The sequence below is a fragment of the Gavia stellata genome, chromosome 8 (genome assembly GCF_030936135.1).
Source record: "Gavia stellata isolate bGavSte3 chromosome 8, bGavSte3.hap2, whole genome shotgun sequence".
Taxonomy (NCBI): domain Eukaryota; kingdom Metazoa; phylum Chordata; class Aves; order Gaviiformes; family Gaviidae; genus Gavia; species Gavia stellata.
In genome coordinates, this window is record NC_082601.1 from 43747904 (window position 1) to 43775895 (window position 27992).

General features: G+C 46.0%; 2 protein-coding genes across 3 annotated transcripts; one reads left to right on the top strand and one right to left on the bottom strand.

Moving 5' to 3' along the window:
• Window positions 1-49: 49 nt before the first annotated feature.
• On the bottom strand, window positions 50-1214 carry YBEY (ybeY metalloendoribonuclease). Of its 2 annotated transcripts, none has more exons than XM_059820681.1 (3): window positions 1149-1214; window positions 386-454; window positions 50-140 (listed from the first exon to the last, which is right to left on the bottom strand). In XM_059820681.1, exons 1-3 carry the CDS (start codon window positions 1212-1214, stop codon window positions 54-56), a joined length of 222 nt encoding a protein of 73 aa, XP_059676664.1. In that variant the 3' UTR covers window positions 50-53. The 2 variants fall into 2 exon arrangements, with proteins under 2 accessions (XP_059676664.1, XP_059676663.1); XM_059820680.1 differs by having other exon boundaries at window positions 876-1214.
• Window positions 1215-1384: 170 nt separating this feature from the next.
• On the top strand, window positions 1385-27963 carry MCM3AP (minichromosome maintenance complex component 3 associated protein). The gene is made up of 28 exons (XM_059820341.1): window positions 1385-2189; window positions 2285-2508; window positions 3204-3282; window positions 5157-5304; window positions 6412-6608; window positions 7540-7679; window positions 8182-8379; window positions 8602-8870; window positions 9537-9699; window positions 10276-10436; window positions 11663-11907; window positions 12649-12839; window positions 13820-13920; window positions 14882-15013; window positions 15625-15738; window positions 16255-16407; window positions 17747-17944; window positions 18252-18320; window positions 19008-19142; window positions 19562-19715; window positions 20167-20425; window positions 20793-20890; window positions 22234-22624; window positions 22734-22991; window positions 23731-23860; window positions 24884-25090; window positions 25742-25892; window positions 26377-27963. The coding sequence occupies exons 1-28, from the start codon at window positions 1385-1387 to the stop codon at window positions 26533-26535; spliced, it is 5529 nt and encodes a 1842-aa protein (XP_059676324.1). The 3' UTR covers window positions 26536-27963.
• Window positions 27964-27992: the final 29 nt, after the last annotated feature.

Consider the following 27992-nt stretch of genomic DNA (forward strand, 5'->3'; position numbering starts at 1 on the left):
CTCGCTGCGCGGGCGGGAAGCGGCGGCCGCGGGGGGTCTCCGGCGCGGCTCCCTCAGAAGAGGCCCGCGGTCAGGGGCCGGAGGCTGGTGCCGGTGAGCCGGTTCAGCTCCTCCAGGATCTCCACCTCCTTCTGGTACATCTGCGGGAGGAGGGCGCGGGAGAGAAGTCACGGTCGGCGCCGCTGGCACCACGCTCCGCGGCTGGGCTCGGTGTCAACGCCAGGCACGGCTCTGGGCAGCCGCCCGCCCGGCGGGCCGGACCCGCAGGTTCCCTGCCACGGGGGTGCGAGACAGGGAGCCGCTTTCCACCCGCCTCCGACCTGACAGGGGCTGGACACCGCGCGCCTCCCCCAGCCCCAGGGCATCGCCATCGCCATCGCCGTACCTGTTGCCACTCGCGTTTTGTGTTGTGCCGGTAGCCAAGCAAATGGCACAGTCCGTGGGCTGCTGTCACCTGCGCGCAGAGGCAAGGACAAACGACACGTGGGACAAACGCAACCCCAAGGCCGGCCGCTCGCTTGCGCAGACGGCCCCGGCACCAGCGCCCGCAGCCCGCCCCGCCCGAAGCGGGGTACGAGGGGCGGACGGGGACTAACCCCGTGCCCGATCGTTTGCCGTTTTGCCAGAACTTGCAGGGAAAAGCCGGTACCCTGCGTGCAAAACGACGAAGATCAGGTAGCGCCCCAGCTCACCAGTTAGATACGTTTGGAAACACACAGCTCATCTTTCAGGGTCAGCTGCAAGCTCATCGCCTCCTTCTTTAGCCCGGCCGGGCTAGGAGAGCGGCAGCCGCTACCCTGTCCCCGGGGGACACCCCGCGGCTGCCCTTCCCTGCGGCGCGGGGCCAGGGGACCGCCGCCCGCGGCGAGGCTCACCGCCAGGACGCTGTCGAAGTCCTCCCCGGTGGCGCGGCACTGCTGGTGGATGTACTCCACCCCCAGGAAGATGTCCCCCAGGTTGTACTCGTCGCGGCAGCGCGGCTGCGGCAGCTCCCCCGCTACCACCCGGTGGAAGGGGAAGGAGAGGACGTCGGTGGGCTCCGGGCGCTGCCGGTACGCGCCGTTGAGACGCCGCATCAGCCCGTTACCGGCGCAGACCAGCCCCACGTCGAAGCGGGAGGCGCCCAGAGCGGCCCGTAGGGCGCACACGGCACGGCGGAGCGGGGCGCGACGCACCGGCACGGCCCGCTGGGCGTTCCGCAGCGCCACGCTCATGATGGCGGCGGCGGCGGCGGCGGCGGCGGGACCCCGGCTCGCCCTTCCACGCCTGCGCGGCCCGGCGGGACCCCGCCCCGCCCGCCCGCGCCTGCGCGGCCCCGCCCCGCCTTCCCGGTCCGCCCCGGCGGCGGGACCCCGCCCCCGGCGGCCGAGGAGAGGCGGCCGCCATGAACGCCGGGGGCCCCTTCCGCGGGCCGCCCGCCTTCCCGCCGCCGCTGCGCTTCGGGCAGGCCGCCGTCTTCGGGCAGGGCGGCGCTGCCGCCGGCCTCCCCTTCGCCCCCGGGCCTGCCGCCTTCGGGCCGCCCTACGGGCTAGGCCAGGCGCCGGCCTTCGCGGCGGCGGGCAGCAGCGGGGCCCCGGCGGGCAACGCGGGGTTCAGCTTCAAGCCGCCCACCAACCTGGGCAGCTTCCCGGCGCTGGGCGAGGCGCCCGGCGGCGGGACCTTCGCGGCGCCCGAGTTCCGCTTCAAGGCGCCCGAGAACGCCGCTGCCGCCTTCAAGCCGCTGGCGGGCGGCGAGGCGGAGAAGGGCCCGGCCGCCCCCGCCGCCTTCACCTTCTCGCCGCCTTTCGGCTTCGCGCCCGAGGCGGGCCCCGAGGCGGCGGCTGCGGCGGTGGGGGAGCCCTTCTCCTTCTCGCGTCCCGCCGCCGCCCTGGGCCGCCCGGAGGAGAAGGGCCCGCGGCCGCTCTTCGAGGAGCCGGGGGAGCCGGCGCCCAAGGGCCTGAAGCGGAAGGAGGAGCGGGAGCGCTCGCCGCGGCGGGCGGCGGCGGGCGGGCGGGCGGCGGTGGCGCCGCCGGAGAAGCGGGCGGTGCTGCTGAGCCGCCCCCGCGGCGGCGCGCTCTTCGGCCGCACGCTGCAGGAGGTGCTGCGCAGCCAGGGCCGCGGGCACCGCGACCGCGGGGACGCCGCCGAGCCCGAGCGGGGAGCCGCCGAGGAGCCGCCGCCGGCCGAGGCCCGGGAGTCCCCCCGGGAAGGTAGGCTGGGGCGGGGGGGCGGGTGGACCCCCGCGGCACCCCGCCGGCCGGGTGTCACCCTGCTTTCTGAGGTGGCTGCCTCCTTCTCCTCACAGATGCCGCCCCCGTGGCCCCCGCCCGCCGGGCTCGGGGCAGCGAGAGCACGGAGGGGCTGGGGGGCCTGTCGCCCGGCGAGCTGACGGCCATCCAGTGCAAGAATGTCCCCGATTACCTCAACGACAGGACGGTGCTGGAGAAGCACTTCGGCCAGTTTGTGAAAGTCCGGCGGATCATGACCAGGCGCAATAAAAAAATGGCTGTTGTCCACTTCTTTGATCATGTGAGTATCGGAAGCAGGCGGCACAAAAGCAGGTTTAAATCTGAGCGCTTGGGAAGGGTCCAGCTCTGGTGAGAACTGCACCCCTGTGTGGTAACGTTGTGTGTTTTTGAGCTGGGGGAAAGCTTTGTATCATTAGCACTGGATTACAGACGGGTAGAAGCGTACTGAGCTGCACCTAAAACGTAGTAGCTGCCGGAGCTCTGCCTGGCTTTAGCTGTCCTGTTAGCATCCAGCTCAAATCACCAAACGGATCTTCCCTGTTCGTTGTCTCACGTTGCCCAAACCTGAATTACATACGTTGCTGCATTCTTGCTCAGGCTTGGCAGCACCAAGGGCAAGGTGAGCTCGTGCGATCTCTGCAGAGTGACCTGCTTGCTGGAAATACTGCCATTACATCAGCACTGAGGTGTGTTGAGGAGCCAGTTCAGAGACTGCGTGGTCAGTTCCTGTTTTGTGCTTAAAAACACACCTTTTGTCTTAAGTGCTCTAAGTTTGCTGTAGCTCTTAGAAAAGCAGCAATTTTTGTGGAAACCATTCCTGCTGGTTGCATGTACGTCTTAAGTGAGAGATTAAAATGCAGTAATCAGAATTTTATGGAAATTGGTGAATGTTTCTCTGGCAAAAACGGCACTGCGCGTTTTGGTGTTGTGATGCTAATAGGTTTTCATACTCTGCTTTTTTTTTTTTTCTTTCAGGCCTCTGCAGCTCTTGCCAGGAAAAAAGCAAAAGAATTACACAAAGACATAGTAACATTTTGGCAAAAGAAGAAAACAAGTAAGTCTGCGTTTCCAGGTGCGATAACTGGGCGATACACAAACGGCATGGCATCTGGTCTGTTCTTGTTTCCTGATGTGCAGAGATCGATACAAAGATGATCTCCACAGTAGGAATGTTACAGTTCCAGAAGTATGATGGTTCTCTGTGACTTGTGCTGGTCAGACTGTTTGGTGCGCATTGAGTGCACCCCTTTACAGAAGCATAAAAATAGGTCTGCATTTTATGTGACATCCTGGCTAGCTCTGTCTGTGGCAAAGGCTAATAGTGAATATGCAAAGGAAGGGAAAAAGAACAGTATAAAGCATGCTTCCACAATAATTTTAATTTGCTTTAACAGCCTGCGGCTTGGAACCCTGGGAGCCAGAAGGGGTGTCTTAGCATTTGGAGAATTTTTCTCTCGTGAAGTTACCCAGTTGCTTTTGTAAGCTAGGTGAACTTACAGCATCCGCAGTACTGTCCTCTGGTATTGAGGAAGTTTTAAGTGAGCGACTGCAAATCACAGTTGGAAATTGCACTGTTTCTTTCTTCAATTCCTGTTGTCTAAAACATTCTGCTTGATCTGAGCTAAAATGCTGTTTCAGCCATACAAAAGAGCTGAGGACACTTGAAATGACAGTGTAGTTTTACAAGAGAATTTAGAAACTGTTCATGCAGCCACACAAGAGGAATATGGTGATGTTAACTTTGTGCTCCTATCTAGAAGTAGGATGTTCTTTGGGGATGTAAGAAAACCCAGTTTCAAATGCCTCGCTGCCTGCTTCAGGGCATGGGCTGGGATGTGGGCTTCCAGCTTCCAAGAAAGTGTCCTGAGAACTGAGTTAAGGAGTACCCTGGAGTGAGCATCTGTGTCGCTGAGGTTGCTGTTCTGCCTATCAACAATTACATACTGCTTGAACCAAAGAGAGAGAACAGTGTGTGTGATTGGCCTCCAGAGACCTGAGCTTAGAAATAGGAAACCGGGATTCCAGACCCTGCTTGGGATTAGGGTGAGAGATGTGAATGTTGGCTGTTCACCGCCTAGGCGAATACTTGAATTGTCAAGTGCTTCCCTTTCTTTAGCTTTGTGACTGCTGCCTGCGTACCTTTGAGATCCTAGCCTGGGGATATGCTTCAGCTGTCAGCAAATGAATGGTTCACCACAGCTTTGACCAACCACAAACTCGCCTTCCAGAAAAGCAACATCTGCAGAGTAGCCTTCCTGAGAATTAGTATCTTGAAGCAGCAGCTATATGGGTGCCTGTTTGCCGTTGTCATTTTATTGTGGTGTTGAGTCTATAGAAGCGTGAATGACAGTGTTCTAAAATAACTAATCTGAGAGAATTTAAGAAATCCAACTGGTTGAAAATTTCTTCCTGGGAGAAGAAATTCTCCCTTCCTGCAAGGTGTAGATAAAACTCTTGAAAAGACATGCCAACCTCAGTCTCAGCTTGGGTATGTGAAAGAAATAATTAAAATGCTTCAGCAGGAGCACTGGGAATTGTGGTTTACATAGGTGAAATGGTTTTCATCTCCCGTAGAGAGTTATGACTATATCCCAAACCCGAGAGAACTTAAATTCAGATGATGATCAGACTTCGTTTACTGCCAGTCTGCTGACCAATTATACTTACTGCTAAGTGATATTTTATTGAAAAATAAAAGTCTTTACAGAACAGTGAAGCTGACTAGCAATTGGTAGACTTACTTGGTACAGCTTCTAGTGCAAGTTGTCCTGGAAGTTTTGCATACGTGTACAAAACCATGACTCTTAGTTTTATTTTCTAATAGTATTTTTTAGAACAAACTGTTCACCTCCACCCCCACGGGGAAAAAAGAGTTGTTGCTTAAACTATTTGGCAAGTACCTGGCTTCACGTTTCTATGTCGCTTCAGGTCCAGCGAAGAGAGAATTTTCATCCAAGGAGAAGAAAGCAGGTGAAGATGAAGGAAGGCAAAGCAGTGAAGAGCAAAACTATCAGCATTCCCCTCTTCGAAAACCTTTAATAAGATCCTCTGCCAGCAGTGTCATGCCTGGTAAAAGGTACGTCTGCTCCTCTGGGAATCCATCTGGCAGAAAACACGGTGTGTGGGGAAAAATGATGATCAGTGTGTGCCAAATAGTCATGTTCTTATTGGGGAGTGTGCTTCCCTCGTCTCTTCTGGTTTGTCTGAATTACAAGCTCACAGATCTCACACTTTGTCAGAAGGATACTTCTAACAGCTTATTAAGGTCATTTACTTTGGTCTGTGTATTTCTTTTGAATGTTTTGTTCCTAACAACATGAGTAACAACACCTGCAGCAGTGAGGCATAAGGGAATTGAATGAAACAGTGCAGAGCCAAACCAGGACCAAGCACTAATGACGCTGTTCTGTGGTCATGATTAAATGAGCTTCTGAAGAGATTAGTTTCATTTGTAGGCAATTACAGTTCTGTGGAATGAGAATTCCCTTTTTAGAGTAGCTGGTGAGTTTGGATTGTCGTCTTGTCTCACTTCAAGTGAATTGTCTTTGTATGGGAATCCTCCTGTTTCGTGTCAGTCGCTGAAACGGCAAGGTTGTCATCTTTCTGTGGTACCTTAATGGTGTGTCTAGTTTGACAAAAGTAATTTGGTATGCGTAGTCATATAATTAAAAAATTAGTAATACGTTGTGAAGGAATGAATGTTCCTTGATTTAAAAAGTATGTTTGTATCTGGGCTCTGTAAAACCTTTTAGTGATCTCTGTTGCTATAGAAAGCATTCGTGTTTTTCACACCAAACAGCAGGCTAGTTCCTGGCTTAAAATGCAAACTGCTGTGCCATAGTGATGCAAAAATGCTGCAACAACCATCTGGTTCTGTCCACTCTAAGACAGACTCAGTAATACCATGTCTGTTTTACAAAGGTTGAGGCTTTCACAACAATCAAGAATGCTTGGCAGTGTTGTCAAGGCAATGCTGAGGATTTGCCCAGATTAACTCTCAGTGCTAGTGTTAGCTCATAACAACCTTAGTATGTCAATACACACTTTGTTTATTTGATACATTGCCTTGTGAACAAAGTAATCTTCTAAAACAGAGATGTTGACGTCTTAAAGAGCAATGAACTGATTAAGGCCGGGGCATGCATTGGTGCATTACTGATAAAAAAAAATCTTCTATTTTTAGTTCTCCAGCAAAGAAGCCTGGTCTTCGAAAAGCGCTGCAGTTTGAAGCAGATCTGTTTGATTCTAGTTCTGAAGGGCAGAGCTCAGAGGCCTTGGGAGCTTCATTGTCATCTCTTGGTAACCTGGTAGGATTAGTGGCCGAGACATCTGAAGAAAGATACCGTCTTTTGGACCAAAGGGACAAAATCATGCGACAAGGTAATTATGCCAGTTAATGAGTGTGACATCTGCTTCTCTGCTGGAAGGAAATAAGTGTTTGGTGTCTGTTGCAAAGCTCTTGTGATACTGTGGAAATGGCTTTAAAGAGAGAGTTTAACATGGAGCACTCTGTAATATACTCTTCTATTGCACGTATATATATAAATTTCTTGTAGAACGTGCAAAAATCTGTTTTGCTTATTGCACATGCTTATTTCTTGTGGAAAGTGAATAACAGACTGTTCATCTTCTGTGAAGGAGGCCGTGTAGGGAGATTTGCATCCCTGCAGGTTCTTCAAAGAAAGCTACCCAAAACCTAACTCTAAATTCAAACTACCACACAGCTGGTAATTATTTCAAGAAGTGGCCCTTTGTTTCACAGTGCTGGGTTGTAAACCCTTCCATCCTGTTCTTGCCATTTCAACGCTGACCCTACTTCTAATTTGAGATCTTATTCTTAATATTGACAAACAGATTTCTCGTCCACTTGTCGTGGAATTGTGAAATTGCTGGTGCTTAGTTAGGACACAAAACATGGGGTATCTTTTGGAGGCTTAAATCTTTTTAGCAAAACTCTGGATATCCAGGTGGGACGGTAAGAGAAACTTCCCCAAAGGAGTGGTGCGACCCTGGGGCAGGCCTCAGAGTAGGGGAGCCCCATCCTTGTGCATTTCTGACCATGCCACAGTGTGGGTACAGCCTAGTTATGAGTAGAGGTAAGATGGGAATCTCTAGAGACCTTTTCCCACCAGCTTTTTTTGTGAACTGTTGCCCTGGCAATGTACTTGACATCTATCTATTGACCAATGTACAGACTCCAGCTGAGGCACCTGGCGTGCATAGGGCTGTGTTGGCACATCAGGGTAATAGCTTGTCATGAAAACAAAACTGAGAGATGCTTAGTGTTTGTTCAATTTTATTTATTTATTAGCTCGAATAAAAAGGACCGATCTTGGCAAAGCAAAAACTGTTGTTGGCACTTGCCCAGACATGTGTCCTGAAAAGGAGCGCTACATGAGGGAGACGAGAAACCAGCTCAGTATCTTTGAATTGCTTCTAGGATCTGACAAGGTATGAGCTGTCTGTATGCAGGGGTTTGTTGTTCCCAGGACATGTTTGCTTGCTGCTTATATAAGGCTGTCAGTGTTTTGTTGATTACAGGGTTAATTCTGGTGGAAAAATTCTGGAGGCTGTTTCTTTAATGTCTTTCAATGCCCATTTGTAAAACAAGAAGGCTAGAGAATTGCTTTGTCACTCTAAGTCACGTCTTTTATTTAGCCACAGGCAGGCTTTTAGAACACTTTCTGACACTATAGGGCAGCAGTATACATTGTCTTGAAGGTTATGAGTTGAGTTTGAGACTAAGTCAACACTTAGGATCCTGTCATAAAAGAAAATAAAATATTTGCTATCGTAGCAGAATGGACATGGGCTGTTGGTGTGAACAGTGGAGAAACTCCTTTAATAGTCTGCTCCTTGCTAAAGTAAAGGCACGGATGGGATGAAATCCTCTGTACTCTTGAAAAGCTGAACATATTCCTTGGACCTTGATTCTTTTCTTCACATCTTGCAGGTAGATCATGCGGCAGCAATCAAGGAATATAGCAGGTCTTCAGCAGATCAGGAGGAACCTTTGCCCCATGAATTGAGACCCTCTGAGGTGCTGAGCATGACCATGGACTATTTAGTGACAAACATTATGGATCAAGGAGAGGGGAACTACCGAGAATGGTATGACTTTGTCTGGAACAGAACTCGTGGAATAAGAAAGGTAAGCGCTGGTGGATGGAGATGTTTGATGATAGAAAGCAAAAGATCATATAATGCATGCTGTAAAAAGTGAAGCGAAAAGCAACAGTAATTCTAACCTTTTGAATTGCAAAGTGACTCAAAGCACAGTTGAAATGAGTTTTTCAAAGGTAGTGCCAGATGACTGTGCTCTTCAACTGTAGTTTAAAAATACACGCAAAGCTTTCTTTATCATTCTGGTTAGGATATAACCCAGCAACATCTCTGCAATCCGCTGATGGTGTCTCTGATTGAGAAGTGCACTCGGTTTCACATCCATTGTGCTCACCACTTGTGTGAAGAGCCCATGTCCTCCTTTGATGCCAAAATCAACAATGAGAACATGACTAAATGTCTGCAGAGCTTGAAGGAGATGTATCAGGACCTGGCTAACAAGGGGATTTACTGCAAGAGTGAAGCAGAGTTCAGAGGTTATAATGTCTTGCTGAACCTCAACAAGGGTGATATTCTCAGGTGGGAACAACAGATATCACTTGTTTTCTTTCTTTGCTTCTGGGAAGAATTGAGATTAGGATAAAGTCCAAATTGTAATGGAAGTGAAGAGCTTAGTTGCAAATTTTTTTTGCCAAAGAAGGTGTACTGTAGTAATGTTTTATTTGAAATTTTCAATAGGTCATTTTAAAAAGTGTATTTTTTTTAAGAAAAGAAAAAAAATAGCTTTGTTTTGTCTCCTTGAGTAACTCACTAGAGCTTATGCAGGTAGTAAAAAAAACAGCCAAAAAGACAAAAAAGTTAAATCTTCACTATTCTCAATCAAAATTTTTTTTTCTCTTCCCAGAGTGGTATCCAAGCTTCACTGCTTTGTCTGCAGTAGGACCAAGCAAAAGCCATTTTGTGGGCAGTGCCATACTTTGCTTCTATGGTCAACCTCTTAACTGCCTTCCTCCCTAGACATTGGAGTGATGTACCTAAATAATATGTTGATTATGCGAGCATCATTAGAGGATTAATGATCAGTAAATAATTCTGCGAATTTAATTCATAGCAGTTTGTTTTGGGCAGGAGTTGCATGTCTTGCTTATAGCTCCTAATTTTAATTCTGTTTTGTTACAGGTTGCAATTGAATTGTGATTATTAATATTGAAGCAAAAGGTTTGTGTCTGTCTGTTGTCTCCACAGAGAAGTACAGCAGTTTCATCCAGAGGTTAGGAACTCTCCTGAAGTTAGATTTGCAGTTCAAGCTTTTGCTGCCTTAAACAGCAACAACTTTGTGAGGTTTTTCAAGTTAGTGCAAGCAGCTTCCTATCTGAATGCCTGTCTGTTACACTGTTATTTCAACCAGGTGAGAAAAAGGCAGATGGATACTTTTTGAAGTGTTAATCAGTAAAACAGCCTGGGACTTCTGGGAGGAAATCTTCTTAGCAGAAAACTTGGTAGATATTTAGCCTTAAAAATAATGTTATTCTTGCTTCTTCAGAAGCGTTTAAAAATTTGTCAGGAGTTTTCTGCCATGACATAAAAGGCAAATACTAACATGCTGTTCTCAGCACTTTTTTCCCGTAACTGTGTACAAATACATATTATTTCCCCTGAAAATAATTGGGAAGCAGAGAAGTAGGCCTGAGACTTTTGCAAAGGAAATATCAACCAGCAGTTTCAGAAGCCCTTGCAAGCTGCTTCTGCACAAGGATTGCAAAGGGATATGCTCAAAACAAGCACATTGAAGAGCAGCAGCAACTAGAAAGCAAGTGCATAGAATTTAAAAAGAAAGTTAAATCTGAATAGTTGTTTGTGTGGATATTTGTTGACTAAGTACTGATTTCTTTTAAACATGATTTTCATGTTTATAGTACCCTTGTAGCTATTTTGGGGTCTTTAACTTAGTAGTTACGTGGCTCTTCCTTTTATCTTCCTCCAGATTCGTAAAGATGCTCTCAAATCTCTCAATATTGCCTACACTGTGAGCACCCAAAGATGCACAGTGTTTCCCTTGGATCACCTGGTCCGCATGTTACTGTTCAAAGATTGTGAGGAAGCAACCGATTTTATAAGTTATTATGGCCTGAGTGTATCTGATGGGTAAGTGTAAGGAAAAGGGCATCTGTGCCTTAAGATGCCTAGTGGGGTTAGACTGACGTTAGGCAAAGCGTTAATGTGGATGGGTTGCTCCTGCAGTTTGCTACCAGAAAAAGAAAAGAACAGGCGAAGGGTAGGGGCTGGGCTATGTAAGCAACACACTAGAATAGTGATGGCTGCAAATCTTAATAATCTGTTCTATTTTTATTGCTGTGTTTGTGAGTTCTTTAATTTTGCATCTTCCCCTCAAGAAGTGGGGTTTGTATTCCTGTAACTTCCCACAGTAGCTTTTTTTTTTGCATTTGTACATCTTTTTTTACTTGGTTTGATAAGGTGACAAGGGATTTCAAGGATACAAAACTCCTTCAACCTTCTGGAAGGTGGTGACAAACAAAACATTTCCCCCAAAGGAGAGACTGCACATTGAGCTCAGTCTCCACGGGACTCCAGGGACTTCCTCCGTAGAAGGAGATGTTGTGGATAACCCAGTAGGGAAGAAAACCCCACAACTGTTTTGGGTTCTTATCTTGCAGTTGAATTGTAGTAAATTGCAGCTCTGTAGGAAATGAGGATACAGTTCTGCTTCGCAGAAAACTGGTATTACGATGATGCGTGTAGGGCGGGATGAAGCTGAACAGTGCCAAAGAGTTTTTAGAGGATGTTGGAGGCCAACAGTTTGCAGATAAGAGTGTCTGCCCTGGAAATACTTATGTTGTAAGGTATGCTCATATGGACTTGCAATCTCAAGAGTCTGGAGAAGGCAAAAAACTTGATCATGCCAGTTAAGGTGCTCTATTTCCTATTAACATTCTGTTTTGAAATTATAAATTAGCCAGACTACAGTTACCAAAATTGGAAGAAGATTGCAGCTTTTAAAATTACTTCTGTAGATAGCCCTGGCATCTGTCATGTGGGATGTAGTCCAGGTGAAACGTGCATGAATAACACACACAGTGGATAAAGGTTTAAAGGAGAAAGAGACAAAACGGTCCATGAGGGTGCCCAGAAATGTTAGTGCAGCTTGTACTCTGTCCTGGGAGGATAGCTGTGAGGACAGTGCTCTTTGCTTTCCCTGCTCTGGTTCTAGCCAAAGATTGAAATCCAGGCTCCAGGGAGCAATCCTGAGTGCCCAGTGCCTGTCTCGCTTTGCCCTGCTAAGCTGTCCAACTGGAAAACTTCTAGATAACTGGAGCTTTGAGGATGTACTTCTGTTTCTTATTTTTCCCCAGTGCTTATGTGGAACTGAATCGCTCAGCTTTCTTGGAGCCAGACGGATTACCCAAACCACATAAATCGATGTTTGTCAGCCAGAAGCTAACTGTCTCGGTTGGGGAGGTTGTAAATGGTGGGCCGTTGCCCTCGGTGCCTCACCACGTGCCTGTGTCCAGCTTCAATGGACAGAACAAGTATACTGGTGGAAGCACCTCTGTGGATCAGGCTAGTAGTAGCCAAAAATCCAGCGTGGAAGCAACAGGTAAGAGCAAACGTGCATTTTTAGGTACTGCTCGGGAACATACTGCTGGGTGAGCTCTGTGAGAAGTTTTATTTTGCAAAGTAGAAACTGTTGTTGGCTCACTTGGGTTGAAATTGCATGGAAATTTGGATGTAATGAAAGTATGTTTTGATTTAAATGTACCTATGTATCTGTAAAAGCTAAGAAGCAACCTGATTAATAAAATGTATTTCCCAATACAGGAAACACTGTAAAGGAAATGAGCGTGATTTTGCCAACATAGGTGAAATAACTAGATATTTGGCTACTTCAGACAGCCAGCTTCCCTTTTCAGTTTGCAGATTTTGTATTGCAACTGTTTGTTCTCTGTGTATAATCATGTTGTTTTTCAAGTTGGCGGAACGTATGCTTTTTTTGTCCTTGTTGAACGTACAGATATTTTGAGTTTACTCGAGATGTGTGTAGGTGCTAGGTGTACTTAAAACAGTTGTTTTATTGGAAAGGTACGTACTTGGTATTAGAGGTAATGTGCAATGAAATTTTTAATTTTTTTTATAAAATATTCATAAATATAAACTAGTTTCTATGATATGATTGTATTTTTAACTTCAAGGCAGCAAGTTTCTGTTATGGACTTGTTTTATGATCTGGTGAGATTTATCAGACAAGCTAGCTTTTGAAAATAAGAGTAGTTTTGCTTCTGTTTGTGACTGACCTGGTTTCCTTAATTTTTCTCTTCCACACCGCCCCCCCACCCCCAAGAAGGAAGAGTGGAGAACAAAGGTGTGGATTTAGATGCCGCAGCAGTAAGAGTCCAGCCCCCAGCTCATCTTCTGCCCTCATTGTTACCTCGTCAGCTTGTGCCGGTGCTGGCTCCTGTGCAGGCACTCTCCCAACCTGCTGGACAACCTGACCCTCTCTCTTCAAAGCCTCAGCCTGTCTACACAGACACAGTAAGGAAATTTAAACCCATCATGAAGTATTTGGGAAAGATGTGTGAAATATAATAAAAGGTAACTGAGTTCTTAGGTTGTTTTAGTTTTCCAGAATCTGCATGTGTTATGTAGAGTCAAAAGGAGACACTCTCTGCTTCAGTGCTTTGGATACTTTGAGAAGTTGTTTCCTTGGACTATTCTGAAAATGGGAAGTCTTGAGTGACTTCACATGCGAGGCTGAAACTTCAGTGCTTGCTCCAACTAGTTCATAGGATAAACAGTCCTGTCTGTTTAGCACTTATTTGAGAAGCCTCCAAGGAGAGAGTCAGAAAGTGATAGTAAAAGTGATTATCTTTTGACATAGTAGGTAAACTTTGCTTTAGTGAATAATATTGAGCTGTTCCTTAATGGCACGTATGTCAAATGAGACATGACAAAGTTTCTTCTTGTGGATATATGACTATTAATGTTGGATCTTGAATGTGTACCCTGTGTATCTGTGATGTTCACCTTTTTCTCCTTCCCACACATGTTCAGATATGTACTAATGCTGAACCAATCTCAGAGTGTCTCATTGCTTTGTAAAGTACAGCTGCCATATTCTACCTAAATGTGGCTACATTTCAGTGAAGATTAGACCTGGTCATTTGGAATTAAATCAGCTAGAATGAGAGAAACTCTCAAGTAAGAAAATGGGAATCCCTCTCAAAATTCACTTTTCGTAGCTATTATTTCCTATCTTGACTTGCCCATATATAATACGGAAAGCTGCTTTTGTTTCTGGGCTGTTATTAACCTTTTAGACAGCCTAAAATTTCCAGGCTGTTGTGTTTGATTAAGTTAGCTTAGCTTAGTTTGTAAGTAGAACTACAGATGATGTTGCCAATTACAGTCACTTAAACAAGGCTGAAAAGCCTCGCTCCCAATTCGCGTGTGTGCCGAGGCCATCCTAAACAGAACTGCATCTTGCTTCAGTTGCTTCCCCTGCTGTGTTGTAGGACATTGCTGAAGTGGTGGACGGGCTTGTGCATGATGTCCTCAAAGGAGAGTGCAAAGAAGTTGGCAGAGCAGGAGTGGCTTACGTGGCTGCCGCCATCTGGTAACGAGCATTTATTGCTGGTACTCCTGGAGTCTGTCATCAAAGCTGCAGTTTGCCATAGCAGCACCAGGTGTGAAGATCATAAAACTAAGCAAGGCAAGGTCTGTAGTGGAGATGCTCTTACTGATACAGTTGAGGGAAAAGCAGACTTTTCCTCAGATGTCTGCCACCTCTCTGTTTCACACCAGCTAGCCTAATGGAAGGCTAACTGCAAACCTCTGTAAACCTTGCCTTGCATGACACTCACACCACTGCCACAAGAAACCTGTGTTGTGGAAGGGAAGGTGCCCGAAGGGGGACAAGAGGAGTAAGTCCAGATCTGGCTGCTTCTCTGCTTCAGATAATGCTTCCTGTCCAAGGCAGTTGGTAGTGTCGTAGATGTGGGTTTGTGACCAAAACAGTGTTATTAAAGCACCAATGTTTCAGTTATTGCTGAACAGCACAGGGTCAAGGTCTTCCTTGTTTCCTACTCTGCACCTCCATGAGTAGGCTGGGGGTGCACGGGAGGCTGGGAGGGGACACAGCCAGGACAGCTGACCCAGACTGACCAAAGTCCATACCATGTGATGTCATGGGCAGCAATAAAACTGGGTTAGAGGAAGAAGAAGGTGCGGTTTTCTGGCTTCCAGGGTGGCTATTGATTGGAGACTGTCTGGGTATTGGTCTGCCTGTGGGAGGTGGTGGCTGACTGCCTTTGCTTGGTGGGGATCTGTTTTTTTTTTTTCCCTTCACCTATTACAGTGTCTTTATCGCCATCCACGAGTTTTCCTGGTTTTGTTTTTCCTATTTTCTCCCCTCCTGATGCAGGGAGGGGAGCGAGCCAGTAACAGTGTGGGTGCTTGGCTGGTGGCTGGAGTCAGGCCACCACAACAGAGTAAGGATATGCTTGAGAAAAACACAGACATAGGGCTTTGAATGAAAACTTTCTGGCTTTGAAAAGAGAATTGCTGTTTCTGCACAGCACCTCGGAGGCCACTGTGGAGGAACTTCTGACTGAAGTGATGGGGGAGAGCCTCAGACAAGTGGCTGGAAGCGTGCTTAGTGCAGAAAAGGAGCGTGTCAAAGAAGAAAGGCGCAGAGTGGAGGAAGAGAGGTGAGTTGCTGCTTTGGCTATGGGGCAGGGTGGGCTGTATACACCCTTAGTTGATGTAATGATACCTGGTGCCAACCTGAGTCCTTGCAAATGGGCTCAGGCCCTGTGTCTTTCTGCCATGCTGACAGCACTCTGTTTGTCTCACCTTGAACTGCCCTGGGATCTTGCAAACAGGCCATCCCTTTTGTGTTCTTGGGTGACCTGCTAGTTAGTATTTGGTGACCTCACAGAGCCACTGTGAAAATGGTGGGTGGGAATTTGGGGAACTTTTATTCACCCAGAGGTTCCAGAGAGGGAGATGTATCCGGCCCTGCTGTACGCAGGAACTTTTACTTCCGAGTGAGCTACTTGTCTGTACCTTACTGGGGTAAGAATAAAATAACCCTATTGTTGCCTGTATTTTTGAGGGAAACCTGCCTCCATGCAAAGCTGTTTATCTTTAGAGAGAAACAAGGTAGTGGGAACTCAATTTTAGGCAAATTAACTGTCCAACGCTGTGTGTAGCGCTTACGTAACTAAGCGGCAGGTTTGCCAGTGTAAATCTTTTCACTTATGTAAATCTTGCCACTCTTGTCATGCCACTTCTATAAATCTTTTCTCTGTCCTTCTAGGCAAAAGCAGGAAAGAGAACAGTTAATAAAGCAGTTGAGCCAGTTGGTGGGTATGGAGTTAATGGAAGAAGTAATAAAGGAGAGTGTTCAAGAAGTTTCAGCCAATGAGTTAAAGTACGTACAACATACTGTATGTTACACTTTGCTGTAGGATGCTTTCCTAAGGTTAAGAATTTTGTTAGAGAGTGATGGGCTTCTTGCTTCGCCTTCTCTGAGTTAATCTTCAATAAGCTGCTTTGAAGAGAGGGTGGGTGTACTTGATCGTACAGTGGGCTGCCAGTTTGCAGTCGCACTGTGTCAGGCAGTAGCGGTCCTCCCGGGTGGAGGGAATAGAGGCTTTGTCTAGGACAAGGCTACCCTGTGTGCTTATTTTTCTTCTGACTCCCTTACAGCTCAACTGTGGGCTCTCTTGTAGACTCTTCTTTGGAAGCCCATGATCAGTGTAAAACTTGAATGACTTCTGACATATTACAGGTCTTATTTAGAAGGGGCATAGAGCACAAGTGTGGAAAATCCCTCCCCTTTGCTAAATGTGATGCTTTTCCCTGTTTGCACCTCAGCTAATTGTATTGGCGTTTGCTTGCAGTCTTCACCTCACTAGAGGTCTTGGTTTGTTTCATTTTGCACTAGATGTGCCTTAGAAAGAGACCAGCAAGCCCGTATTGCCCGGTGTTCAGAAGAAGTCTGTGGTCACATCATGGACCTCTTTCTGGAGGATGAGATTTTCCAGATTGCTAAGGAAACCCTTCAGGAGCTCCAGTGTTTCTGCAAGTACTTGCAACGGTGAGTTGCCACCCTGTGACACAACTGCTTTCCTTGGGAGCATTGACAAGGAGTGGTTAATAGAGTTTGAACTAAGCTGTCTGGTTGTGTTCTTTTTGCTGTTGTCTTGTCTCCACTATAAGGGTAGACTTGCAGTCTTCTTAGAGGCTGGTAATAAGTTATTCAGCTCTATGAGGGAAAGGGAGCACACCTCATCAGAGTCAAGTAATGAGCTTGATAGGAGATTTCAGCTTCATTCTATCTGAAAACTTGTAAGAATTTCTCCTTGTATTCTTTCTGTTGGGTGCTTGTTTTTCTGGATGTGCACTAATTCAGTAGCTGTTGTAGTGCTCCAAGGCAGAGATCCATTTCCCCCTGTGCTGTGCTGCCCCAGTGCAGCCAGGTTGAGATGTTTCAGGTGGCATTTCTCACCACTGAAGAGGAAGCAGCAGGCTAGTCTCTTTTCTCTGGAGCACCTTCCCTTGCAGAGTTCTTCCTGTCCTAAAATTGAGGTCATGTGTCTCTTCAGGGCATGTGTAAATAGGCTTCAGTGCAATAGGGACAACTAAGGAGGAGCCTAAAGATACGTCAAACAAGTGTACGTGCAGCAGTCAAGAAAATTGGATGATGCAGGAATATTTTTATAAGCCCTAAAAATACCTGAGGAAATGCAACAAAAGGTTTTTAATTCATAAATTGGCATTTTTGTGTTATAATACTATTGGGTGCCACCCATTTTGAATCATTTGATCATAGGAAGATACACAAACATCTAATGATAAAGGCCTTATTGTATGTTCTCTCCTTGTTGATGAATTTGCCTTTTTAAAAGTTCCTTAAAAACAGAACAAGAAAAAAAAGCGTACCTTTCTTACTGCAATAGATGTAGCAAAACTATTTTCAGCAAGTGCTTGAGATACCAGAAAAGCTTTCTAATAAATCATATGTAAAATGCTATATGTGCTAGGCATAGAATCATTTAGATTGGAAAAGACCTTTAAGATCATCAGGAAGGAAAACTATGCTTGAACTTTTGCCTGGGGAGCACAGGACAAGGCACAGCCCAGCTGAGGAAGGGATGAGATGGAAGAGGGGCAATCCTGCTTCCCTCCTGTGATCTGTCTGGCCACTGAGAGCAAGTGCAGCTTGCAGCTCTGTTTGAGCTGTGACCTTGTGGCTGTGTGCAGAAATACAGCCTGAGCCTGCTGCACCCCTGACATGCACCACCTCACACTCGCCGCTGAGCAAACTGACTTGTGGGGTGTTTGAGAGCCCAATCCAGGTTGAAGAGCAAAGATGAAAAAACCTGTTTGGTCTGCAGAAGAGTTTATTAATGTGACCTATTTATTCTCTTCCAAAGGTGGAGGGAGGCAGTGGCAGCTCGAACAAAGTTGAAACGTCAAATGAGGGCATTTCCAGCTGCTCCCTGTTGCACGGATCCAAAAAATAAACTGAAAGCACTGTCCCCCAGTGCAGAGTGGCCTATAGCCATGGAGAACTTGTGCAAGAGAATTGTAAACCTGGGGAACGGAGGAAAGCTGGGAATCTCTTGCACGAGGTAAGGATACTTCTAGTGATGGCAGTTGGCAATCTGGTTGATTTTTGGAAAGTAAGTTACAAAGTAGCCCTCTTATTCCATTGTGAACGTTAATTGTTTTGCAAAACTGTTTGTTCATAAATACCCCTAAAAAGGCCCTTTCTTTACAAATGCTGTGACAAAGACTGAAAATCCAAATAAATCCTTCTTCTATTAACAGCAGCTTTATAAAGTGTCTGCAGTACTTCTCAGGTCTTGCTCTTTCTTAAATTTGGTTAAAGTACCTGTTTTATACCAAAAATTACAACCAAGAATATTTTATTTCCAGATTGAATTGGCTGAGAAACAAGACAGCGCATGAAATAAAAGTTCAGCACTTTTGCCAGCTATTGTTAAGGTACACTGGCATTTGATCCTTGTTTTCTTTCTAAGCAAATTGTAACGTAAATAGCAGAGATCTCGAAAATGTCAGTAATGAATGGCAAATCATAATCATGTGTCCGCTTACTTCTAGAAGTATTTTCCGGATGAGGGAAACTGGAAGATAAATACATGAAAGTGTTAAGCCATCTGATCCTATTGCTGTGGATGTAACTTTAAGGATCTGATGGATGTTATGGGGTTTTATTTGTACCTGGGTGGGATGGTGCCTGGGATGGGGTGTAAGGGGAGAGGAGTAAATGAGCTGTTACCAGCCTGGCTTGTGGCATGAAGGGGTTGATCTAGATGCTTAAAGTGCAGCGGGAGGTCTACCTTCTCATGGCTGGTCATGCACTCTAGCAGCCTGTGTGTTTATTGGAGCAGGGTACTGAGGCAATGTGGAAGTGAAGTAATAACACATGTGGTCCCATAATCCCCGAAGTAAGGCTCATATAACAGATTTAGCAGCTGTAATTCTTGAAGGCATCTGATCTGTGGTGAAATAGATAGGCCACAGATCTAAAGAATTAGCCCTAATTTTGGACTGTTTGAACTGGACAGTAGCTACTTACAGTATTGTAACTTGTTCAAAGCAAGAACAACATTCCCCAGGTGGGAATGATCACTAGGGGGTCTTTCACCAGCTTCTGTCTCTCTCTTTAAGTGATTTAGCTTGGACTCCCCTGGATCTTGTCTCGTTAATCGCTGAACATCTTCCAGTTCAACAAGAACAGGTTTTTTGGAAGGTACTGTTGGTTTTGCCAAGCGATGAGGAATATGCGGAGGGTGATCCCAACAGGTAAGTAAAAGTTGATTGCTGGGTCCCTTTCTCACACAGGGCAGTCAAATAGAAGAGTAATAGTATATAGTTCTTGATATATATGTTTTTCCCATACCATGTCAAATTTCCAGTTTGGTTTTTTTTTTCTCCAGAGCACTCTAAAGAGTATAGCTGTAATTTATTACAGTGGTCTTTGTCTTCTCCTGACATTGTTCATTGAATTCCTTTTGCTCATACTGAAAACAGAAAACCTTGAGATATGTAGCAGTGTGGAGAATTTCAGGACATTTAACAGCTATTTAGCAAAATCAAAGCAATATGAAGGTTGGCGTTATGATAGATTGTGATGTCTTAGAGGTGTTGGTGCTAAAACTCTAAAATGCCATTTTTTAGAACAAAACAAAAACCCCAAAAACCCACTCTTTCTTCTTTGCTAGGGTACTGGTGGATTGGTTGAAAGCCAAATTTATGGGAGACGAAAGCTGGGAGAAAAATGCTTCAGATACAGAAGGTAGAATTCAAACACTGACGCTATTTAGTTCTCCTGGCACGCAAGGGAGCGGAAGCATTAAAGTCAGTGTGTGTATAAAGGTAAGTGAGAACAATTTTGTGATACCTAACAGGCCATAAAAGCAGGGTGTGCTCTTTTCCAGTGGATGTTGTGCGGAGGCTTTTCACGCTGTGTCCTGTCAGATGGAGGGAGGTGATACTGGGAGGGATGGGGTTGTTGAAGAGGTCTGAAAAAAGATGGATTTTGTCCTTGTTTCCAGTCAACCGAGTAAATACCTGCCTAAATACAGTGCAATAGTTAGAACCTCAGTCCTCTCAATTCCTGATGCCAGATCAGGTGCTGAATTGCACTTTTGTGCTCACCTGCATCTATTGGACACTTCTGTCTAACAACTCGTCTTGGGATTTGTAGAGCTCCTGGTAACGAATGTCAAAGCTGAATGCTAATGATAATAAACTGCAGATTTCAGTATGAAAATACCTTTGTTTAGCTTTAGCTACATTACTGTTGTCATCTTTGTAACTTCTATAGGTGGTACATGGTGCGCTGTCCGACGCTGAGCTTGATACAGCTGAGATGCAAAAAGACTTGCTTGGAACCAGCGGTCTCATTCTTCTCCTGCCCCCTCGAGTTAGGAGTGAAGATGTTGCAGAAGATGATGTTTATTGGCTTTCAGCTTTGCTGCAGTTGAAACAGTTGCTTCAGGCCAAACCTTTCCACCCAATAGTTCCCCTGGTGGTTCTAGTCCCCAGTCAGGAAGAGGAGGCCACAGAGAAAGAAGTAGAAGAAGGTACGTGATTATTTCTGTGCCTTGAAAAAACAACGTGAATGTTTAGGGCTGCCCCAAGTAGAACTGTCCTGGCTAGTGCAGTCTCTCAAATACAGTGTCGAGTAAAGGGAGAGACTCTGAAGTACAGTACTTTTCAAAGCATTGCTAGAAATCCAGAGGCCTTAAGAACTGATCAATATGGAAAGAAATTAATTTTCTTTTGGCTTCCGGTTTTCCTTTGCACATGGTATTTGATCCTGAGAGTCTGGGGGAAAGATGGAGGAGAGAAGTGATGCTGTGAATGTATGCAGAGTGTGAGACTAGGTTAGAGTAGGAGATACGCAGAGAAAGAACGAATGGGTATATGGCGGGTTTTCTTATTTTTAAGGTTTGATGCTGCAGGACTTGATTTCAGCCCAGCTTATTTCAGACTACACCATTGTTGAGCTCCCAGGTTCTATCAATGACTTACAAGGCACCAGAAGGGTAAGAACAGCAACTTAAAACATGAAGAGATGCTTGACTGGTTCATCATTAACCTGTCTTAACAATAATTCCTTATAAGACTTAGTAATTATGTTCTCAGTAGCATAAATTGCAACTGTATATTGTGTAATGGGATGCTTTTTCTGTTATCGTAGCTTGTGTTCAGAAAGCTCTCGTGCCAGCTTTTTCACACACCTGAATTTGCTGGAGTCCAATACTTGTTAATAGTGACTCCAATGTCAGCCAGAACTATTCTGATATTAAATATTTCTGCTACTTTTCCATTATTTGTGACTGTTCTGCTTTTTAAATGACTATAGATCAGTGGCATTTGCTACATAAAAGATAGTTACTTCTGTATAATATTGAAAACTGCACTGAGACCAGGATACGTGGTAAATCCATTCTTGTTTGTGGTGCCTGTATTGACTAGCAAGGGTACAGTTGCCACATAACAGACGAATGCTAGTGGTGGGTAAGCCTTCGTACCCTTAAGCTGCCAGTCCTAAAATGCAAAGGACCCTTTGTAGCTCTTCTAGCTGCTCTAAGATCACCCAGTATTACTCCATCTTGGTGGATGAGAATGAGGGATGCCTCTGTCCTCTCACATACGCTGAGAAGGATTGTATGAATCTCTCTCCTTGACAGCCTCCAGACTCCAGCCTCTCCCCTTGCCCTTCCATTTGCTGTGTGCTTGGGAATAGTGGCCTGGAGACTAATCAGAAAGCCATGATGGAAAATTATACTTACACGTCTAAAATAGCTTTTTGTGGATGAGTCACAGCAGGGTGGGTTGGAGAGGGTAATGACGAAGAGAGGCCAAGCTGACTCAGACCAAAACCAGCTTCAGCCCAGTGTTCCTTTCTCATGATATCTGAAGGTGCCTAGGGAAGAAGGTGAGAACAAGACAAGCCCAGAGCGATGCTCCCCCCACAAACCCTGACAGCTTGCATCTCTTTGCAGTTCAGGAACTGCCAGGATCAGACATGGCTTCTCTGGGTATAGTCACCCTGGACTAATTTCTGTGAATCTGTCCAATTTCTCCCACATAAGTTTTTGGCATCCTCAGCATCCTGCAGCAGGGAGTTCCACAGTACAACTGTACCTGGTGTGAATAGCCTCTTTCTGTCTGTTCCCAAGCCTGCTGCATGTAAATTTAGTTTATGACCACGTAGTTAGAGAATTACTGTTGCAAATACCTGGATAATGATGGTTGATTTATTTGTATTTTGCTCCATAGTATCTTGAATACTGTTATGTCAAACTTAGGGTCGCAGGATTGAATCCTTTGTGTCCTGATCACTGCAGAGCAGTTCCAACCACCCATGTTTTGTGTGTCATAGATCTCTGCGGCTGTGGGCTGGCTGGTTTCCCAGTGCCCTAATTCCCTTGAGCTCTGCAGTCAGACCCTTCGGGAGTATATTGAGGATGGGATTGATGGTGAATTTGGCAAGCGCTTCTACCATGACTGGAAGGAGAGGCGTTTAGCTGGCCTGCCATCTCAGGAGCCTGGGGTCATCATAGAGCTGTACAACAGCGTGCTGCAGTTTCTTTCGGACGTGGCATCCTCAGAGCACCTTTGTGACTTGTCTTGGCCTGTTACTGAGTTTTCAGAGCCTGGGGGTAACAAGCTGTTGCCCCACCTGCAGTGGAACATGGCTGATCACCTGGCCTGGCTGAAGAAAGCTGTGCTGTCCTTCCAGATCCCGTACCTAGATCTGCCTCCATTAGGTGGTATGTACTTCATTCTGTGGTATCCTCTTGGTGGCACATCATTCTCTCTGATGTCTGTAAGGTGGGTAGTTTGGCTCTGTCACAAATCCCTGTAACTTTTTTTCCATAGCTCCTTGGCATCCTGTTTGCTGCATGATTTTTCAGTATGTGTCTCAGATTGCTAGTTCTTCCCATACTCAACCACTGATCCAGTCTCAAGTGGAGAATCTGCTGAGCAAAACTTACCAGAAGTGGAAAACCAGAACATCTGGGAACTCTGATAACGATGGACCTTCTGTTGATGAGATCCCTTGGGATGATATCTTGGCAGTCTGCATTGATCATAAACTGAGGGACTGGAAACCACCCAAGCTGCCTATTGCTCCAGGTATCGCTTGTCCTTCTACAACATAGATGATGCTTCCTGCATAACTGTGTTTAATAACTTGACAGTGGTGCCTTTATGTGTGGCAGTGAGTGATATGTAGCAGGGAGGGAGCTATAGTCTCCTCCTGTAGAATGACACTGTGCTTACTGCACATCTTTCTGCTCTTTGGAGTGTGTATTTAGTGTTGATTGTGACTTGACTTGAACTTGTGATTAAAAATTTTGGTTTTGTGTGGAGGAATATGGTCAGAGTCTTTCAGCCCTCCTCTCCCAGTAGGAGAGGGTTTACATTCAACCGAAGGCCAAGAGTTGATCCCTCAGAAGTCATGTAAGCTCAGGTCAGCTGAGATGGCAGGCTGCTGCTGTTAATGAGTATGTCTCTGGTTCTGTTTGCTTTCAATTTCAAATGCGTGGCGGTTTTTTTGGTGCCCTGTTTGGCTTAACTATGGGGAGCCTCTTTTAATGAAACGACTGCTTAACCCATTGAACAGTTAACTTGGATGCACTAGGATTTTTAAAATTAAGATAAAGCAGCATCTCACAGTCTTTCCCAGTAATCTGGTATCTGTTGAACAGTAAGTCAGCTCAAGAAGGCGCCTTTTTACATGCAGATTACAACTTAAACCTACTTGAAAGTGAACGCACAATTTTTCCTCAAGTTGGCTTTTTAATACTGGGCTTTTCTTCTGAAGGGAAAAATCTGTTCTAATAATAAACGTTGGGATTGGGTTTATTCACAGAAGCAGTAAGTGAAGATGGTGAGATTCGTGTGTACTTCTTCAAGGAGCATTTAAAGAACTTCGTTCTCCCTCTTTCATGGGAACAAGCCAGACTGCGCACGCAGGAGGAGATCCGGCAAGGCCACGAGAGGTGAGGTGGCTGCTGGCACTGCCTGTGGGAGTAGCATTCAGCTGTCTGTTGTGCCATCAGAGTTGCTTGGTGAACTCCAAGGAGGTTGCTCGGGGCCTTTATGATGAACATATAGTGCTGTCATGATGCTGAAAACCAGCACATGGCATCCGGCCAGAACATGCTTGTGTGCATCTCCTCGAAATGATGTACAAGGGTGTGCTGAAACAGGGTAGTAAGTAGGTTTTATTTCTGCAGGGTTACTCAGCTCTCAAAGAAATGGATTGCTTGGGGAGTGCTTAAAGTGTTATAAGTGGAGAAATTAACTTTTGCTAAAGAAAACGCTGCTGAGGTTTTGGAATTAGGCTTGTACTCTAGGTACAGAAAGCAAGGAGGAAAAACAGTGTGAGGTTGGGGAACAGCACAGAAATAAATCATGAGCATGCCCTTTATTTAATAGTGCCCCCTCCCTTACATTCACCTTCAGTTGCAGCCTGGACCTGACAGATGAATTACATGTTAGATGATTTGCAGATTTACTCTTTGGTAATTGCATGTTAATTTTGCAGCATTTTGAATTCAAAAGGAGGCTTTGTCCCCAACTTGTGGGAAGACATCAGGGAATTCCCACTGCTAAGAGAAAATGCTAGAGGTTGAGGGGGGAGGGGAGGGTGCCTTAGTGCTGTGTGGCATTAAAGTATTTGAGATCTCAAGAGTCTAGCTCACTTCCCTAGCCTTGTTCAGAGTGAAGCCAGTCTCTCTTCCCTCTTGGAAGCTTAGCTGCTGCCCTGCTGTGTAACAGGAGATGTTGGGTAGGTACCTTTCTCTGGGGTGAATCCCAGCCCCCTGTCAGATTAGTTCCTCCCAAATCCCATGCACAGATGGTGGTATGTTGAACCCTGGTACAAGGGAGTTGTATCTCCAAATGATCAATTCTTACTCTCTGCTATTTCCAAACTTCAAGCCAGTAGGGAAAAAACAACATGCTCATATCAATTTCTGTGCTTTTATTTGTTTTGGTTTTTTTTTTCCTCCCCCCCTCAGGTCAAGGGTAAAGTCTCCCAACTCTTTTAAGAAACCCTATAGCATCTCTGTGATGCCAAGTCAATATGGTTCTGGCATGAGCATGCTATCAGGTCAAGAAAAGAGCATTCCCAGTGCAGATGAATTCACAGACACAGCCTCGGCCCCAGAGCTTCTCTCAGAGCGTCTGTTGGCGCAGTTGCAACTGGAGAAAATAGAAAGCAGGAGGTAAGTTCTCGGAGCTGCATCCTTTCCTTGCAGCTCTGGCCCAAGGTTGTAAACAGTTTCTAACTTGTATGTGGTGGGAGGCTGAAGTCTGACAGTGCTAGGAAACAGCCTAGACTATCTCCAATTTTCTCTCGTTTCATCAAGCACATCAGTGCAATGCAGTTCCCTCCTAGCTCCTACTTGCATCACAGGAACAGTCCAGGATGGTAGAAATACTTCGAGCTTTGAGGAATGGTTGGAAACTGTGGTCAGTTAAGCCACCAAAATAAAAGCAGTGCAGTGTGTACAGTAGTCTCTGTATCCTGCAGTATCACAAATGTCTATAAAGTCCACTTTGGGATGTCAGTTTGGTACCTGTGGCAGTGCAGATCAAAAGCTTTAGTTCTTCAGCTTTGTGAGGTTGGTTTCTTGTCTTTGCTGCCTTCCCCATCAGTTGGGTGTCTTCACTCTGTGTGGCTCCCTTCTCTACCACAACCTTCTATGATGGATTTTCATCATAGCAGTGAGGTATGTCAGACCGTGTCGGAAATGACCATGAACATCAGATCCTTCTTGGAGACGCTTCTGAACCCAAAACTCCTTGTTAACTCACTGGTTACAAGAACAAAGCTGGGCTGCAGTCTGACTGGTGTGCTTGATCTTTCTGTCCAGGTTTGAAGAACAGTTGCACCAACGTCTAGCTGAGGACATTGAGCCCCTTGGTGATTTCGTAGGTCTTCCTCTCTACCTCCCCCAGTCTCTGGTCTCCACCCCAACTGTCACCCGTCCGTTGATGAAGAGTCCCGTGTCATCTGCTCAAGAGGTAAGAAAGGGTGGTACTGAGAATTGACTGTAGGTCTGAGGAGTGCAGGTGCCAAACCTGCTGTAGTGACAAAAACTTTAGTGGGAATTACCTTGGTGTGCAGTGTTGGATAGACTTGGGAAATAAGAATTGATAAACTACACCTTGGAAATAACTTCTTTCCAGGGAGGAGAATGCTTTCTGCAGATCGGGAATCAGAGTTCTTCACAGGTGTTAATGCTTTCTGCTGCTGGCAGGCATAATGGTATGCCTCGTGGTGCTGCACTTAACTTAGGGAATCACTGTTGTGGGTCGGCTTCCCCCAGCTAAAGGAAGGCTGGGGCAGAAATAGCAGAACACGCTATTTTTGCCTTACCTCCTCGGGTGTGGGGTGCTGACCTCCATGGTAGTTCTCAAAAGTGGGGGAACAGCCAGTGAGCCGAGAAGTTCCTTGTTGGTACTGAGTAATGCTTCTCTCTGTCTCATCTCTTTTCCTTCTGCCCAGGCTGGGAGTCAAGAGGGATGCAAGCTTTTGGTGGATGAGCTAAGCCCCACGCTGTCAGACAGACTGAAACACTTGCAACGGCTCCTCAGAGCTAACAAGGAGGGTGAGGTTGCCTCTGAGCTCCACCTATCTGCTCTGGTGGATATGGTAGATATTTGAGCAGAGCTGAGATACATGTGCAGACCGAGAGACTTGGTGAAGAAATCCAGATCCGGGTGATTGAACAGATAAGTTCCTGGGGCATGTTCCAGGAAAAAGCAGGTGTCCTCCTGGGAGAAGAACACAGAGCAGACCTGGGGCCCGGGCCCTTCTCATGTGGCTGCCTTCCACAGAGATGGCGTGTTGTGGCTCCCTGTGTCCCTTTGGCCCGTTGCTGAGCTCTGGCTGGTCTGGGCCTCCCTCCTTTTCTGCTTCACAAGCATGGAGACAAGTCAAATCGTTTTCTTGGAAAGCCTTATATTGACACTTTGGTCATTTTTCTTTCTACCAGCTCTCATTGTGGGTAAATGTAGCTTCACTAGGAGAAAGCTATAAGGTAGCAGGAGCCCCTGGGAAGGTCAGAGCAATTGCTTTCCATAGTCACAGTCCCGAGATGTTCCAGCTCTGCGCCTGCTTGCTTCGTGCAGAAGCTACCTCACAGCAGCACTGTGGTTTGAAGTTGCTGTTTTGCAACTGTTCTGTCTGACTGTTCTGTCATTCTCGAGTCGGTGCAGTGCTTGGCCATGTTTTGTACTTAATGATGCTCAGTGCAAATCCAGAAGAATTTTTGTGCTGCTGGGCCCAAGTTTTATTGTATTGAATATTTACGGCATTAAAACCAGATGAGTTGCTTATTCCACAGATTAGTTGTCATGCTGGAAAGCAGGACACTTTCTTCAGTCTTCTGTAAACAGCTATGGAGAAATGATTTTCCTTTTTTGGAAGAGCAGATTACCTGCATTCTCCAGTATTTAAAAAGCTGTGGCTTTGGAAGTTGAAGACCTTTGTTTCTAGTTTAATACTGATTCCCAGTAAATAGTAGGAAGACGTACTTCATGTCTGCAGTACTCCTGTACAAGTCATCTTCTTTTCTAATACAATAGCAGCAGATTTTTCTCAGACAGAAACTTCTGCCTGGTGGAATAAAATTACTGCAGCTTCGGCAGTAAACACTGATTATCTTGCCTGCCAGAGACCAGTTGTCTGACTTGCTTCTAATTTCATTTGAAATTCTCAATAGTCCAAAACTCAGCTGCCTTCCAAAAAAGTAATTTTATAGTTGGGTTTTTTTATAGCATTTATATTATTTCTCTTAAATCTAGAATAGCAATAGTAGCTTGATACTAACTTGAAATAAGAGATTTAAACTGAAGAAATGATGCTTTGAGGCTGTTCACACTTTTGTTGGGCTGAGTTGTGTTAACTTTGACTGGTTGCGTGCAAAGCGAAGCCTGTGTGCTGCTCTCCGCTAAGCTTTACCCCAGTGCTGCCGTTGGTCTTCTCACTTTACCTGGAATTCCCCTGTAAAAACCCAAAACTGTTTTGGGACGCGGTTCACACCGTCTGCTGTAAATGTGTTTTGTACCTAATAAATTTTTGGTGGCTTGAAATGTGCCATCGCCTCCTTGCTGTGCCAA

What these genes read in the sequence shown, in the direction of transcription:
- MCM3AP (XM_059820341.1), top strand. Translation starts at nt 1,385, where the DNA reads ATGAACGCCGGGGGCCCCTTCCGCGGGCCGCCCGCCTTCCCGCCGCCG. An exon ending in CGCAGAGTGGAGGAAGAGAG is followed by an intron (nt 15,014 to 15,624) that starts GTGAGTTGCTGC and finishes CTGTCCTTCTAG; the next exon opens with GCAAAAGCAGGAAAGAGAAC. An exon ending in CTGGGAATCTCTTGCACGAG is followed by an intron (nt 17,945 to 18,251) that starts GTAAGGATACTT and finishes TTTTATTTCCAG; the next exon opens with ATTGAATTGGCTGAGAAACA.
- YBEY (XM_059820680.1), bottom strand. Translation starts at nt 1,214, where the DNA reads ATGAGCGTGGCGCTGCGGAACGCCCAGCGGGCCGTGCCGGTGCGTCGC. An exon ending in ACTTCGACAGCGTCCTGGCG is followed by an intron (nt 455 to 875) that starts GTGAGCCTCGCC and finishes CTCTGCGCGCAG; the next exon opens with GTGACAGCAGCCCACGGACT. An exon ending in CAAAACGCGAGTGGCAACAG is followed by an intron (nt 141 to 385) that starts GTACGGCGATGG and finishes CTCCTCCCGCAG; the next exon opens with ATGTACCAGAAGGAGGTGGA.